This window comes from Oryza brachyantha, chromosome 3 (assembly GCF_000231095.2).
Source record: "Oryza brachyantha chromosome 3, ObraRS2, whole genome shotgun sequence".
In the NCBI taxonomy this organism is placed as follows: domain Eukaryota; kingdom Viridiplantae; phylum Streptophyta; class Magnoliopsida; order Poales; family Poaceae; genus Oryza; species Oryza brachyantha.
In genome coordinates this window covers 3,182,619-3,198,293 of record NC_023165.2, presented here as the reverse complement: position 1 = coordinate 3,198,293, position 15,675 = coordinate 3,182,619, and the positions used below count along the sequence as shown (strand labels likewise).

General features: G+C 39.5%; 1 protein-coding gene across 6 annotated transcripts; it reads left to right on the top strand.

Annotated features, from left to right (window-relative positions):
* The first annotated feature begins 6,890 nt into the window (after positions 1-6,890).
* On the top strand, positions 6,891-14,541 carry LOC102701618 (transcription factor ILI6). 6 transcript variants are annotated; one of them, XM_015835631.2, is made up of 6 exons: positions 6,891-7,080; positions 12,133-12,229; positions 12,325-12,487; positions 13,100-13,157; positions 13,500-13,684; positions 13,994-14,539. In XM_015835631.2, exons 3-6 carry the CDS (start codon positions 12,410-12,412, stop codon positions 14,144-14,146), a joined length of 474 nt encoding a protein of 157 aa, XP_015691117.1. In that variant the 5' UTR covers positions 6,891-7,080; positions 12,133-12,229; positions 12,325-12,409; the 3' UTR covers positions 14,147-14,539. The 6 variants fall into 6 exon arrangements, with proteins under 6 accessions (XP_015691117.1, XP_015691118.1, XP_015691120.1 ...); XM_015835632.2 differs by having other exon boundaries at positions 12,128-12,229; XM_015835634.2 differs by lacking the exon at positions 6,891-7,080 and having other exon boundaries at positions 11,628-12,229; positions 12,398-12,487; positions 13,994-14,541.
* Positions 14,542-15,675: the final 1,134 nt, after the last annotated feature.

Sequence of the window (15,675 nt, the reverse complement as noted above, 5' to 3'; positions counted from 1 at the left end):
CCTAGTTATCTACATACCCACTTGAACCAAGCGAAGTCAATCTATACTCACTCTGCTCCAAAATATAAATATCTTTATGATTTGAATTTTAGATCATAATATAAGTATTTTTGCACCGCTTCTTATAATTTTAATTATTCTAATAATTACAGAATCAATCAGATATTTAGAAAAAGAACCTAATCAATTCAAAATTCAAACAATTATCATTAAAGTGACTAAACAAGAATCTTTTAACATCTCCTTAATATATACATAATAATAATATAAAAGATGATTATATTGGAAAGGATGTGGTATTCTTTAATAAATATGGGAACATGCATGGAGTGCCTCTTATAAGCTTACATGACAACGATTACTGTTCAATTTATTTTTTTAAAAAGAAGAGAATCATTATAGCTCTCTTTAAAATTTCCACGTTCCAAATATGTCCGTTCTACCTGGCACGAAGAAAATATGTAGCAATAAACGACCACACATATGTTAAAGTCGGTGCCATAAATACACCTTTCATTTTAAATATTGTATCATGCATGAGAGTCTTGTGCAAGCCTCCGTAAGAATCATTACAACTCACTTAAAAATTTCCGCATTCCAAACATGCACCTCTATTTACGCCTTGTTTAGTTCTAATTTTTTTTCCAAAAACATCACATCGAATTTTTGACATCTAAATAAAGCATTAAACATAGATGAACCAAAAAAACTAATTGCACAATTATAGAAAAAATCTTGAGACGAATCTTTTGAGCCTAATTAGTCCATAATTAGCCATAAGTTCTACAGTAACCAACCTATGCTAATGATGGATTAATTAGGCTCAAAAGATTTGTCTCGCGGTTTCTAGGCTAGCCGTGAAATTCGTTTTTTCATTTGTGTCCAAAAACCACTTCCGACATACGGTCAAATATTTGACGTGACATTTCTTCTAAAAATTTTCTCAATCTAAACATCACCTTAGCACGAAGGAAATATATAGCAACAAGTGACAAACGACCACACACGATGTTAAATCAATGTCCCAAATACTTTCTCAATTTTAAACATCATAACATGCATGATAGTCTTTTAGGTCATTCCCAATCTAGAACTTGTCATGTCATATACTACTCCATCCAAAAAACAGATTCCTTAGTTTTGTCTACAGAGCGTTTGACCATCCGTCTTATTTGAAGAATTTATTAAAAAATTAAAAAAATAGTCACATGCAAAGTACTATTCATATTTTATCATGTAATAACAATGAAAATATTAATCATTAAAAAAATTTAAATAAGACGAAGAGTCAAAAATTCAATCAAAAACGCAGGAATTGGTTTATTTTGGGACAGAGGGTGTAGACACTATGGGTAGAAACTACGTATTCAATGAATGATGTCTTCAAATTAAATTCTCATCCAATCATCTCTCTTTTCTTCCATTTTATCCACATATCACCTTATTTTTGTTCTTGATTCTTGTCTAGAGATGTTTCTTGCATGATAAATGGTTTCTTCATCTTTTTTCCTCTTTGCTCATTAACTCCCTTGCCACGTATGATTTTGCTTATGTGGCAATCTATTTAATGCTATGGAAAGTACATGACATGGAGGGTTGGGGATGGCCTACTGCTCTGTCTCAAAACACTTTAAGATGTTTAACTCTTTGGTTGTAACGTTTGACCATTTGTCTTATTCAAAAATTTAATACAAATATAAAAAATGATAAGTTGTGCTTAAAGTTCTTTTGATAATAAAGTAAACCACAAACAAAATAAATGATATTTTCATAATTTTTTGAATAAGACAAACGATCAACCATTGTATATAAAAAAGTCAAACATCTTATATTATGAAATGAAGAGAGTAGTATTTTGAGACGAAGCTAGTATAAGCATATGCAACGTTGTGGATACATATTGCCAGCAGGATCAGTGAACACACGAGTACATGTATACAGGGGGAGAGGAGGAAAGGGAAGGTGTACCTTAGATGAGGTGAGGTGAGAGCAAAACCCATGGACGGGGAGGAGAGCCACATGCGTGGTGAGCTGGTGTGGCTAGCTGTGCCCACTGATCCCTCAACCTGCCCTGCGCTAAAGCAATTTGTTCTCACATGGATGGCTAGCTAACCACCGCCCCGGCCTCTTGCTCGCTCGCTCGCGCTGTTGCGATGTGATGTTTCTTTCTACACAAGCATGTTTAAGGCCCACACCCAAACACCATCATCCGTGTAATCATGCTATCTAGAGAGATAGAATGAGAGACGATTTGTGCATGCTATCTTATGCCTCTTTTTTTTTTGCGGTTTAGAACAAAAACGAAATCGCTTATTAATTATTAAAAAATAATTTATGGATAAAACTTTATATACATGTAGTGATGTAATATCAAATGCGAGAAGATAAACTACAATGAAAAAACTTAAAAAATAATTTAAAATTTAAGTTCTTGAATTTAAATTTTGGCTTATAAGCATAGGTATAATCGAAAATAACTTGTAGGACCTCTCTCCTTTTTAAAAACGTAGCTATATATAATGTGATTTTAACCTATTTTGATACTGTCTAAATATACTGTAACTATATTTTTGAACGGAGAGCACGGTTCTCCCTCCATCAGAGCTCTCTTCTTGTTGCAAATTAAATGTCACTTCAAGGGAAGGCTACCACTGCTTGCTTTGGTTGGTTGTTTGCTTTTCGTTGATCGACCCGTGCGGGATTGGTGAACGGTGAAGTACGGGAAGCGGCTTTTACCTTACCTCCTCCCTTCCAGTTGAAGCCACTCTCTAGGGCTCAATTTATTTCATCATCTGTACTAATTAACTTTCTACAACCCTGTTTCATAATACAATTAAGGTATTTTATGTAAAATATATAGCCAAATTTCCTTATATCACGAGATAGTGACAGCAGCTACCATTTTTCTTCAATTCCGTTGGAGTATGTAGGGGTAGTAGCAGTGTAGCACTAACCATGTTATTTCTCGGTTCAAATTACACTAACCATGTTATTTCTCGGTTCAAATTGTTTACGCAGTCGCATTAGTAGTAGCAGGAGTATACTTTACTCTTATACACACTCCGAGTTATAATGTATATTAAACAACCTGCCAAAAACTAAGCCCATGCTCGAATGTCAGGATTGTTCTTTGTTTTTGTGGGCACATGGTTTTCAAACTTCATGTTTCATGTAAAAAAATTATATATAAAATTTCCTTCATTGATCTTTTACTAGAATTTTAACTTAGAAAAGTTAATTTAGGGTGTGTTTGGTTCGATGTGATATCGTGATCCATATTTTGTTATACGTGATAATTTATGTTGATTGTTTGCTTGTATGGATGAGATGAACTAGTTTTATTTTTTTGTTTGATGGATGGATGAAGGATGGAATGAACACAATGAATTATTAATCTATATCAAAGTATATTAATTATTACTAGTCTTTTATCATAATTTAATGCTTCTTAACAATATAATATGCTAATTATTCCTAATCTACATAATTTGAAAATGATAATAACCAATCAATAACAAAACATTCTAATTATTATCCCTATTTAGTTGCTAATGATTGACGTTAGTAAGGGTAGACGCCATTCTCCGGCCATTTAATCAGATCCATCCATCTAACATATTTAAGAAATATTTTTTGATGACCATCATATTCACCATTCGCCCATGAATCAAGTACCGTAAAAAAACCCTAAATATCATATCCCATGCACTCGTATCCACTAAACAAACAAACCCCTATTTTATTTACACCCTCGAATAGCTATAAAAAAAAGATAATTCTCTCCTACTTTAATGCTACAGTTATCGGTAGTATAAAAAACTGTATTGTTTTTTTCAGTTTGGTCGTTATTGACGTCAGGTTGAGCCGCCAGTCAGGTTCTTGACAGGCTGAGGTTGTAGTGGGGAGAAATCTGGATGCGGAGCAACGCTACGGGATGGGTTAGCCAGCCAGCCGAGCCTACCAGGCTACCAGCAGCTGGCGTCCAGCCAAGGCGATTTTGGATAGATATATTGGCCGCGTGCATGCGTGAGGCCCCCTTTTAAATTCTAAAAATATTTAGAAAAAAGGTCACGTCAGATATTTTATCGAATGTCGGAAATAATTTTTGGACGCGAATGAAAAAACGAATTTTACGGCTTGTCTAAAAACCTTGAGGCGAATCTTTTGAGGCTAATTAATTCGTCATTAGCACATGTAGGTTATTATAGCACATATGACTAATCATGCACTAATTAGTCTTAAAATATTTGTCTCATGACTCTTTTTATAACTGTATAATTAGTGTTTATCTTCATTAATATTTAATGTTTCATTTAGATGTTTAAAAATTTACGATGTTTTTTAAAAAATTTTTGAGGTGCCGAATCGCACGGCTGGCTGCACACCAGGCCGCGCCGTTCTGGCCTGTCCAATCCGGTCCAAGCTGCCGCCGCCGCCGCCGCGGCGCGGCGCAGCGCGGTGAATAACTGCCTGACCCGACTGACCGATATTGCCGGCCGGGCGGCCTCCGCCTGCGCCGCGTGCGTATGGACGCAGCGGGCGTGGGGTCCAGCCGTCAACCCCGGTGACGCGCGAGACGATCGGCGGGCGGCGGCGACGAAGACGTGGGGCTGGTTGGTCTGGCGCGCTGCAGCTGCTGCTACTTTGCACGGGGCTCTGTTCACACAGGCGATCGAGCGATGGATCGATGGATCAAGTGAGCTGGTCAATCGGATGGAGACGTCGCACCCGTCCCTCACCCCCAGCCGCAGCGCACCGCACCGCAGCAACTGTGTATGCACGTACAAAACGGTCCAGTACTCCTATGGACGGGTTTTTATTAGCACGCCAATGAAGATCCATTCGTTTCTTATTGTCTAAATAGTTAATAGAAAATTGAGAATATAAGATTAATATGAGATGTGTAACTCTACCGACATGTAATTTAAATTCAATTTCTATATATTATAATACAAAAAATAGCTAAAACTGTATGCATATTTTTACATGTATATTTGTTATATTGTCGAATCTAAACTTTCATGGTTATGAAACGATATATTCCATATTAATCTATGTTACTATTTTTTTTATATTTTTAGTGAATATTTAGATGATATACATAGTTTTACAGCTATATTTGTTATTTTGTTACAAATTGATTTTAAATTTTTCTGGTTATAAAATGATATATCTTATATTAATCTATGTTACTATTTTTTTTATTTTTCTAGTAAATATTTTGATGATATGTAAGAAAACACCAAGTTATTGAAAGAGCACTTCTCTAAATATTTTCCCATACAAATAAGCACCCGTACAAGGTTACGATTCAACTGCCGCACGCTAAAGTTGATCGGAAATTGTACACGGCAATACTAGCTAGCTGAAACATTCCGATGACGCTACTATTAGCAGCAGCCTGGAGGAAGTGAGTAAAATACGAATTAAGGAAACGGGTGGCAGAGTTTTAATGGGACGGTTGTGTTTTGGTTCCTCAGTCTCGACGTGCTAGCGGTAGCAGCCGAGGTGCGTGGTCCACGAATTGCACTGCATTTGCACGCACGCACGCACGTCCTGAAAACGCGGAGAAAACGCGAACTCAAGCGCGTGCCCCGACCGACAAAATGACGATAAAAAGCGTACCGCTGCTGCTGCCGCTTTGCTGTCTTGGCCAGATCGAGGATCATCACGTATCACCTGACATTATATCATTAAAGTATAAGTTAAAGGTGATAATAATCGATGGCACAAAATCATTTGGCTTTAGGTTAGAGGAGCTACCTCTATCTTATCGCTATTGGATAAAGGATGGTGTTTACAGTTACGCTTAATCTTTGGTTGTTTTTTTGTTTTCTTGCTTGACGCACGGCGACATGGTGTAGGAGTAGGACACAAACACAAGGACACTGGCACGAGTTATGATCGGCATAAACCCGAGTTCCCTCGGCGCTCGCTCGTCCGGTCCGTTCCGTTTGTCCATGGATGCTGGCGTCGGATGGGCCGGATCGAGACCGGTCGGGAGGAGGCGTACGCGACTACGCGGTGGTTGGTCGCCGCACGCGGCCACCACGCCAGCCAACGAATTATTTGTATTAAAAGTTTACGAAAATAAAATTTTATTTTAAAAAATTACGAAAATCCTCCAACGTCTAGCAGAGTTGGAGTTGGTGGCCGTTTTACATACGTCCTCTACTACGTCATCTCCAAAATAACTAGTTTTAGCCCACAGACCTATAACCCCGAATATCATTGAAACTTTGTAGGCATCCCTCCGCCGCACATAAAACACCCAGTAGCTGAACGTCAAAGCGCGGCCTGCAAATTTGTAAACCCTGGCTCCAACGGCTGTTACCACTTGCATATTCGTCATTTGCCACATCATCTATTGTGCCCTGGCCCGTGGACATTTTATATTTTGCGGCAACTGGCTGAGCGTTGAGGCTTAGTTTTGGGATTTTTTCAAAACAAAAATCTATTTTTATAAAATTTAAATAAAAAATCCCAGCCAACGACCTCGTCAAATCCCGCCGCTATTGTCTCGTCCCCCTGCTCCCGCGCCTATTCGTCATCTACCACGTCGTCTATTATGTTCAGCTAGTGGACGTTTTATATTTCACGCCAAAGGGACATCGGCTTAGTCCTGTAATTTTTCAAAACAAAATCTATTTTTATAAATTCTTAATAAAAAATAAAAAAATCGCCGGCCAACGACCTCGTCAACTCCCGCCGCTGTCCTCTCTGTCGTCCCGCCGCACTCCCGCGCCGCGCCACGGCCCACATAATCTGGGCCGCAACACCGGCGGCCCACTCATGTGCGATACGCGGAGGCCACGTTTGCCGGCCCAACACCATGTCTAAATCACCGGCCCACGGACACCGAGCGCCACCTCCTCCCTCCTCTCGGCGGAGCGGGCGGAGTTGCTTCGGTTCCGCCTCTGCCCTCTCGCGAAATCCCCCGCGAAGTCGCCGTGGATGATTTCTGGTCTTCTCCGGCCACCGCGCCGCCGCGGCCTCGCCGGTGCCGCCCCGGATGGTGGCGCGCGTTCGCTTCGGCATCGGTTTCCTCATGCGGCCTCCCCGCTAGGGTTTTTCCTCGCGGTAAGTATTGTGATTACTGTCCCTTCCCCCTCCAGAATTTTGGTGGTGCTGTGGCCTGTTCCGTCGATCTTGTTCGCGTGGGTTTAGCTTCGTAAGGTGGGGGAAACTTGCGGTTTAGGAGTTTCCTTGCTAGTTGATGCTTGAGCGGAGCCCCGGGCCTTTGCCTGCGTTTGTATGGCTCCTGTGCTTTGAGTTAGGGTCAGACGATTGCTGTCCTGGTACGGATGGTTGGAGAGGTGAAGCTTCAAGTTTGGTGGGGATTATGATGCTAATGACTTGCTGGTTTGTGAAATGCCCTTGATCTGTTTCAATGTATTTTGAATGGGTTTAAAGTGCCTATCCAGGTTTTAGCATGCAAAAAGAAGTAATCAGGAACATTCATATGCTAATTTCGGTTCTGGCCTGCATCTTGTTTGTTGGGCTCGTCTCTGGGAAGGATGCATTGTTTGATCGTTAAGTCTAGAATACAACTTGTATCCTTGTAAGTCCATACATTATCCTGTCAGTTAAAGCGTAGAGTTGTTTTATAAACCTAATTATAGGTTATGGAAGGATGTGTCCTGTGCTTTCACTAACTCGTTTATCAAGACATGGTACATAAAAATAGGACAGGAAGTGAAGAATACATGAAAGCTTCAAAGTCTGAATAACTTTCTTATTCATTACTGCAACAAGGATTACCATGTACCTGGAAATGCGGCATCTATTAAACTATTACAGGGACTGAATATTATATTCAAGTGAAATTATGGAACTTAAATATTTTTCCCAAGTCCTAACTATATTTATACACTTCAAAATCTTGAGTTTCTTTTGGCTCTTTTAAATGAATTAAAGTTCCGTTTTGTGAACCATTCGAACCTTTTGATCTTTATGCATAGACAGGTGCCATGTGTCTTAATCTTGGAAGGATTTCCTTGTGATGCTCTAGATGCTGTGCTATCAACTTAGCTCTATGCTAAGAATGAAGCTTTAGGTAGACCTAATTTGCGAAATATCTATTGATCTTGAACCTGCAATGATCTTATTGCATTCCAAAACTGCAAGTGACCTGGAACTGAATAGATACTCCTTTGTCATCTTTCAGCAATGCTGTTGAACGTAGAAGTCTTGGATTCAGGAAACATCTTTCCATAAACAATGTAAAGCTTCATTCACTAGGGACCCAATCATTGGGAATGAAGCTTCTCTAATTTTTGTTTTGAATGTCAGCATCCACTAGTCTACTATCCACTCATAGGTTGCAACTGTTTTCCTTGATTATGTTCTCCCTTTTCACTGATATCCAATGATTCCCTTTACACAGTACTATCCTTATGAGTTATGACCCTGTTGGTAACATCTTGCTCTTACCCCTGCCTAAGTGTTTATAACTCAGAATGCATCAGTAACCTAAATAGTTAGCCAGCTTGATGAAAAAAGTTCAGTGTAGCTTCAACAGTATATCTAGACATATTATCCAGCCTTTGTACAAATGAATAAAATAGGTTTGTTCTTAGTTGTTCCTGTAATATCTCAATGCAGCTTTCCAGTGGTTTAGTAGACTGGAAAATGATTTATTGAAGGTATACACACTAACACACAGCATTTTTTTGATCAATCATTTGATCAAACAAAAATAATTTAACGATCAATACTAGAAACTATAATAAAAAAACTCCAATCCAAACGTTTGCATGTTAGTTTCACTTGCACTTTTGTTAGAGGATACATCATACAGGAGATGGTAGAAGCATCTTCTTGTTAAAATTCTTGGGAGTTGCCACTTTTTTGAGTTTCCACTACATGGTTACAATTCCCAATCGCTAATTGCATATTTAGATGGGAAATTTATGAAACATCATATTTATTGTGCTACTTTATTAGTTTATTTACCTATTAAGAATCAGCTTAACAAGATGAGGCTACAAGAGTTCCTAGCTTTGAATATTTGTGGGTTCCCTTCCCTAGCATGGTAACATTTGCAAAATCTTAAATTGCTATGGCGACTCTGTTAAAATTTTAATGCAGCAACGAGGTGTTGGGCCTTTTGTCATCATATACTTGTTGAAAAAGTTGAGTATTTGTCATGCTGTTGGAGAAACTACGTGCTGTTTTAAACCCTGAAAATCCTAAAGGTGACCCAGGGTAGTTTTCATGCAAGAAGTACATTACAGAAGTTAATAGCAGTTTATGTGGTCAAGTAACTTGTAGCCTTTATTATCATGAAAAGTTTTTCAATTCATTGGTCAATGCAGATTCACCTTTGGCTAACTAGGGTTTGCCGCTTCCTAGATGAAGCAATTTGTTTGAATGAAACAGATACACAGCAAAGTTCAGTGGTATGCATTCAGCATGCATGTAAATGCTGCCTGAAGCTTTTGGTGACAACAAGTATACCCCATGCCCTCCCTTCTTAATCCTCCCTTTCCTTGAACTCCCCTTCCAACTCAGCACATTCAACTCTATTTGGCTTTTCTGGAAACCTACAATTTGCTTTCTTGTCCCACAAACATTAAGGCATGATTATTTACTGGAGAGTACAGAAATTTACGAGCAGTCACTTTGGTGCCTTTCTAAGCTCTTGTTACCCCCCCCCCCCCATCATTGATACTCTGAATGGTTTCCTTAATAGATGGTTACTAATAGCTTTGGTCTAAAATAATTTATTTTAACAACTGTTTACCAACCGTCCACCCTAGTATAATCTAGCTTTCAATGATGAGCATGTTGGGGTTCTGCAGCAAGATCTGGATTCTTTTCCTTGATAATTGAAATAGGTTTATTGTATTCCTTTGGGCTATTGTTGGCACTAAGAACGTTGTCAGAACTTTAGTTTTAATATTCATCAGCAAGTAGTCTTGAATTTCCCAAAAGTGGCTGTATATTTCTCAAGTGTGTTGAACTGAAGACAGCTGACCTTCAGTATCTCCAGATCAGATGATTCCTCTTGTGTCAGAGTAATACCTGTCAATTCCAGCTCCGATTAAGACCTCTCATAGTTATATGGATAGTGGAAGCTTCTTGCATACAATATCAACCTTGGTAATTTTTTTCTATGTATTTACTTGTCTAGAGTCCTGGTTGCGTTCCTAGGTGTGATGATAGATGGCATTCTATTCTGTAGCTCACTTTTAAATCAGCTGAGATAGACAATGCTAAGCATTTTCACTACGATTCATTCTACCATGCTGTCTGAATGTCAATGACCAAAATATTGATAACTGATTGGCAAACTGCGCCAATATTGATGTTAAAAACAGCCAGTTTATCACGGTATTGGTACATACTAATTATTCCTGAACTGGATCAGTCATGGGGATGTTTTAAGTATCAAGCCATGAGGTTCTATCATTGCCCTATTTGATCTGGTTACAAACAACTTAAAACACATTATTCACATAAAGCTTTTCACTTACACATGAACAGGGTTTCAGATTAAAATATGTAAAGCATGTGACTGCCCTGTTAGTGTTGAGCAATATGTTAAGATAATGCATGTGATTCCTAGCATCTGTATGGCAGGGAGGCCTACTTGGCCTATTGTTTAGTAGATAGGAGGTACTCTTGATTCTCTTCCTTGATCAAGTGTGTATTTAAACAAGAGACTGATCTCACTTGTGTGTGTGACGGTGTGACCTTGGGTGGTGGTGAAGGGGCTCAGCATAAACAAACTGCCTCCACGTGACAACCTGTACGTGCTGTTTTCTACTAATTGGATTGAGCTACATGTGACCCATGAGACATGCTGCAGTCCAGATACGCTTAGATCATCGCCCACTAGCTGAATTTGATTGGTGATTTGATATATTATACTGTTTACATCGTACTTAATTAAGAGTTACATAGTCATTTACAGAGTTTCTTACCTTGCAGCTGGTATTCTATGCAACTATGCAAGAGCTATGAGAGTAATTATGCTTGGAACAAAGCTAGGGCTAATTAACTTTGCGAAAAGGTCAATGGGACCATTTTATAAACATGCAGTACCTAACAGTCATGATTGTTTTATCAGTGGCAGTGGATCTTGTGAAAAAAAAAAGAGAGACAAAGAGAATTTTTAGCGCATGAATATACTGTGATTGGCTGGCTAACCTGATGTTCACTAGGCTAATATATGTATTGTCTTAACTCTTGTGCTCATCCTATGTCATTAGCTCGTCATTTCTAATTTACCTTATTATAGTATAATACGAAATGCAAGCTCCTCATTATCGTCAAATTTCCCACCAGTATCATAGATACCCTTCAAGTTCTTAAGCATTGCTGTATAATCATCATTTGAATGTCTTTAGCAGTTTGCCAGTGAACAAGTTTAATTGAAATGAATACCTGCTTATGAGTTAGTGCAATGCATGCATTCTACAGATCACTTTGATCTGTGGCATTGAACGTGACACTAGAATGAGTAAAAGATGGAGAGATCTTGCAGCTGGAATTTGCTTTAGGAGCATTAGGGATCTTGGTATCAAATGCTAGTGCACACGCATGCACATGTTTCCATTGGAAATGTTATTGTCATGTCGACATTATAATAACATCTCTTATGCGCCGTTGTCACTAAATGAAGAAAGAGCTTGGAATACACCCAGTAGTTGCACCTTTACCTGCTGGACGAGATGCATTGACTGGTCAAATTCTGAATGATTGCTCTGAGTTGTGCAGCAACAGTTTCCTGGAATGATTTATTTGCTTCAAGATCTGTACATAATACTTATACTATGTAGTTTGTTTACATATCTGGTGCCATAGTCTCCGGCATCTAGCCCTCATTACATACAGAACTAAATGTTGTGGCTGACAAATTGAAGTGTTTCTGGTAATTAACATCCGCAGATATGCAGATACCTTACATTTGTTAGAGTTTCTTGGAAGCTGAGGTTACATGGTTATGTATGCTAATTTGTCAAGATCAATGTGTTGCAGATCGCAACTTCCCAAAAGCCAACAGGCTATGTTTTAAAGCCCCAAAGCATGGATACCATAGCCATAAAATGTTGATACTTATCCTCTGTTTCCATTCTTTAACATGTAACTGACTTGCCAATTGTTTAACTTTTTGTTTAAGAAAAGGTTGGTCACAGGTCTAACTTGAGCAATAGAACAGAAATGACTGAAGTGGGGGTGTCAAGACTCCAGAAGTTCAGATAGTAAATACTTTTTGCCACATGTAAGAATTTACTTATAATCAGACATGTCCCTTGTTTAACTCCAATTACATACCCAAAAGCTGAAGTATTGCAGGGATCTGATGCATCTGCCCAGGTCCTCATGCTCCCTGATAGTTTAAAGGAGTAATAACACCTACAGTAAGACCCATACATGTATTGACTATCAGGCGCCACAAGACATGGCGTGTGGATGCCAGATGATTGGAGAAGAGACCAGCCAGCATCGTCACACTTCTGAATCTGATATGCACTGTGAGGTAATCAGCTCTTTAAAATTATTTCATCCGGATACTTATGTTAGGTCATCAACTGATTGTCTCGCCAGCAAGCTTACTACTGGTTATGTACTAAATCTGTAATCTGTAATTCTGTATGACACAGGAGCACATGTTTATAGGACAAAGTTCCGTGATGCTATTTACCCTTGTTTGGTACCACACTACCACAAGTGTTTAGAACCATTTGTAGCTTAGCTATACAAACAGGAACTGAACTATAAGCGAAGTGCATCCATTAGAATGTATAAGTTGCCTAGGAAGCAAGTGCTGTTGAGTGTTGACTGCTTCACCCAGCGTTTGCTTTTTCTCTGGGCCATGAGTTCTCCTAGTCCTGTTGAGGAAGACAAGATATCTATGCTTCATGCATGGGTGTATACTGAATCCTAGACATGGATACAGAGCCATCCATCAATAAATGCAGACTCGCTATTCTTTTTTCATCTAATAAGCATATATAAAATACAAATGTGGGGCAAAAACCATTAATTCACACATTTTTGGTAGGCCAAGTAACATGATTTGCGTGGTTCTTTCCGACAATGCAGGCCTCCAAGTCTCCTTCTCACCAGCATTTTATCTCCTCTTGTTCAGAGCTTCTCCCACTTGCAGGGGCAATACACGAGTAGCAGAACATACACTACACTCCCTGGTATGGCCTTTCTCTCTCTTCCATCTATAGAGTTCCCCTTTCCCATTCATATTTCTGGCCTCTCTGACTGTCACTGGGGCCACATTATAGTGTTGTCCCTATTGGTCAGGGCCTTGAGCTGGGTGATACACTGTGTAAACAAAAAGCTCACTCCCTCTTGCCTGCTCTCAGGTTCCTCTACTTGTAGCTAGCCTATTTAACACCTCAGTAGCTGCCCATTTCTTTCTCCCGTGCGGCTGTCTTCCTTCTCTTACTCAGTATCCCCACGTCACATTCTGTTTTCCCAAACTGTCTTACGCCAGCCATAAACCCTCACCATATCTGTCTCTCTTGCAAGCACAGTCCTCCCATCTCTGATCTCTCCTACGTTTCTGAGATTGCTGCCACCTACATTGGCCGATATGTCAAGCCGGAGGTCACGGTCGAGGCAGTCAGGCTCGTCAAGGATCACCGACGAGCAAATCAGTGATCTCGTATCCAAGTTGCAGGATCTCCTCCCTGAAGCTCGACTCCGAAGCAATGATAGAGTATGTAATTCTATGCACTAAATGGTTGCTCCAGAAATTCCCATTCTAAATAACAGCGCCAAGTTTATTCTGCTTATAATTAGCATCCGCCGTTCACTCTTATCTTTGACCACATTAAGATGGCCTAGAACATGATCGGTTGTTACACCTACTGAGTTGGCAAAAAAATAACAGCGCAAGTTGAATCCTCCCCCCATCAATAATTCCTATGCAGAAGTTGAAGATCATATGAACTAATCAAAACAATCCTCATTGTAAGCATTCAAACTTGAAAACCTGACAGAGATCTTGTTCTCTCTCCCAACCCAGATGCCATCTTCGAGGGTTCTGCAGGAGACTTGCAACTACATCAGGAGCTTGCATCAGGAGGTCGACGACCTGAGCGAGAGGCTATCGGAGCTGCTGGCCTCGTCCGACATGAGCAGCGCGCAGGCGGCGATCATCCGCAGCCTGCTGATGTAAACCAGGCGCGTGCTGGCGCGGAACAGATGGCCGTCGTCGCCTCATTGCCGCCCTTGGCTGCCTTGCTTGCTGTTGCTGGGCAGTGAGCACACCATTGAAAGTTTGTAGCTTAGAGAGTGATCTTAATTAGTACTGGAGGGGCAGAGGCTTCCTAATTCACTCTGTACTACGTCTACGTTCATAAGTACTGTAATGTCGCCGTCATGTCATCTTCTAAACCAGATCGATCTTTTTTTGTGTACTTAAATCAAAATCCATCCTGATTCCTGCAAAGTCGATGCCAATTTTTGCGGTCTTTTTGCCGCTCTGTGTACAGTATGTTACCAACCTCGCCGGTTTGCCGCTGCAAAGGAAGGCGCCAGGTCGCCAGCGAGTTACCTCTTTCGGCGCTTGCTGGATGTACGTTGCTACCCCTTTTGGCACAGGAAGATTCTTAGGAGTATTTGGCAAAATTGGTGGTTTGCTAATGCCAGATTCCTCCTTTTCTCTATTCCTGTAGTATCTTATAAAAGCGTCGCAATTATCATTTCACGGCAACTGATTAATCATTTGATCACACCAAGTTCATCAATTACAAAATCAACACCTGCTCGGTTGCTCCATACGTAAAATGCCAGTTTGTTCTTAACCTTAGGTCAGTCAGAGGACTTATTCGTTTGGAGAAAAAAAAATAGATCCCTAAAGAATAATTGCTGAGTGTCCTTTGATTCTTAGGAATAAAGTATAGGAAAAAACTCTTTTATTGCAAGTTGTAGAGAGAAGTTATATAAAATTTTACATCCATTTAAACTTGTAGAAATAATTTATACGGATTGATGTGTACATGCATTTCTATTCTTCTTTTTTTAATTTCTATAAGTTAAAATTCCTCTAATCCGTACCATCTCCGAAAAAATACTGTCCCGTTCCAAAACAAGATTATTTTTTTCCTATTTTAGCTTATCCCAAAATAAGTTTATTTCTAAGTAATTATTTCACTGGAGTTTACGAAGACAATGAATAAATGCTAGTAATGTATAAAGTATGAGATAATTATATTGAGATTTGATATAATGGATAATATTCTAGTTTTTTAGTTTTTTATTGGTATGTGTTTGAGAGCAGGTACACTAGCAGGCTATAAGCCAGCTATAAGTATATTTTAAAGAGATAAGAGGGGAGAGAGAAGAAATGTGTGAGCCAGCTGCATACGGGCTCCAAGACAAAAAGTGTGTATGACATGTGAGACCATGTATTGATGTTTTGTAGCTAACTATTGCATGAATTGACTATAGATGGATTGGAGCCAGTAGTTGGCTATACTATTGAACTTGTTCTAATGATTAGAAAACAAAGTTATTTCGGGGACGAAAGGAGTATCACGTAGGAGCAGTAAACCGTGCCAGCCTAGCGGAGCGTGTAACATAAAAATTACATTGGCCGTTGAAAGGATATCATTACCTGCAGACCCGATAACCTTTTCAATTGCTTCAAGGTGGGGAGAAGAAAGAACCGAGAGATGATTCGATATATCTCTAGCATCATTTTAG

Coding starts and splice junctions, on each gene's coding strand:
- LOC102701618 (XM_015835634.2), top strand. CDS start 12,410: ATGGCGTGTGGATGCCAGATGATTGGAGAAGAGACCAGCCAGCATCGT. Junction 12,488..13,099: donor AATCTGATATGCACTGTGAG/GTAATCAGCTCT, acceptor CCTCTTGTTCAG/AGCTTCTCCCACTTGCAGGG. Junction 13,685..13,993: donor GACTCCGAAGCAATGATAGA/GTATGTAATTCT, acceptor CTCCCAACCCAG/ATGCCATCTTCGAGGGTTCT.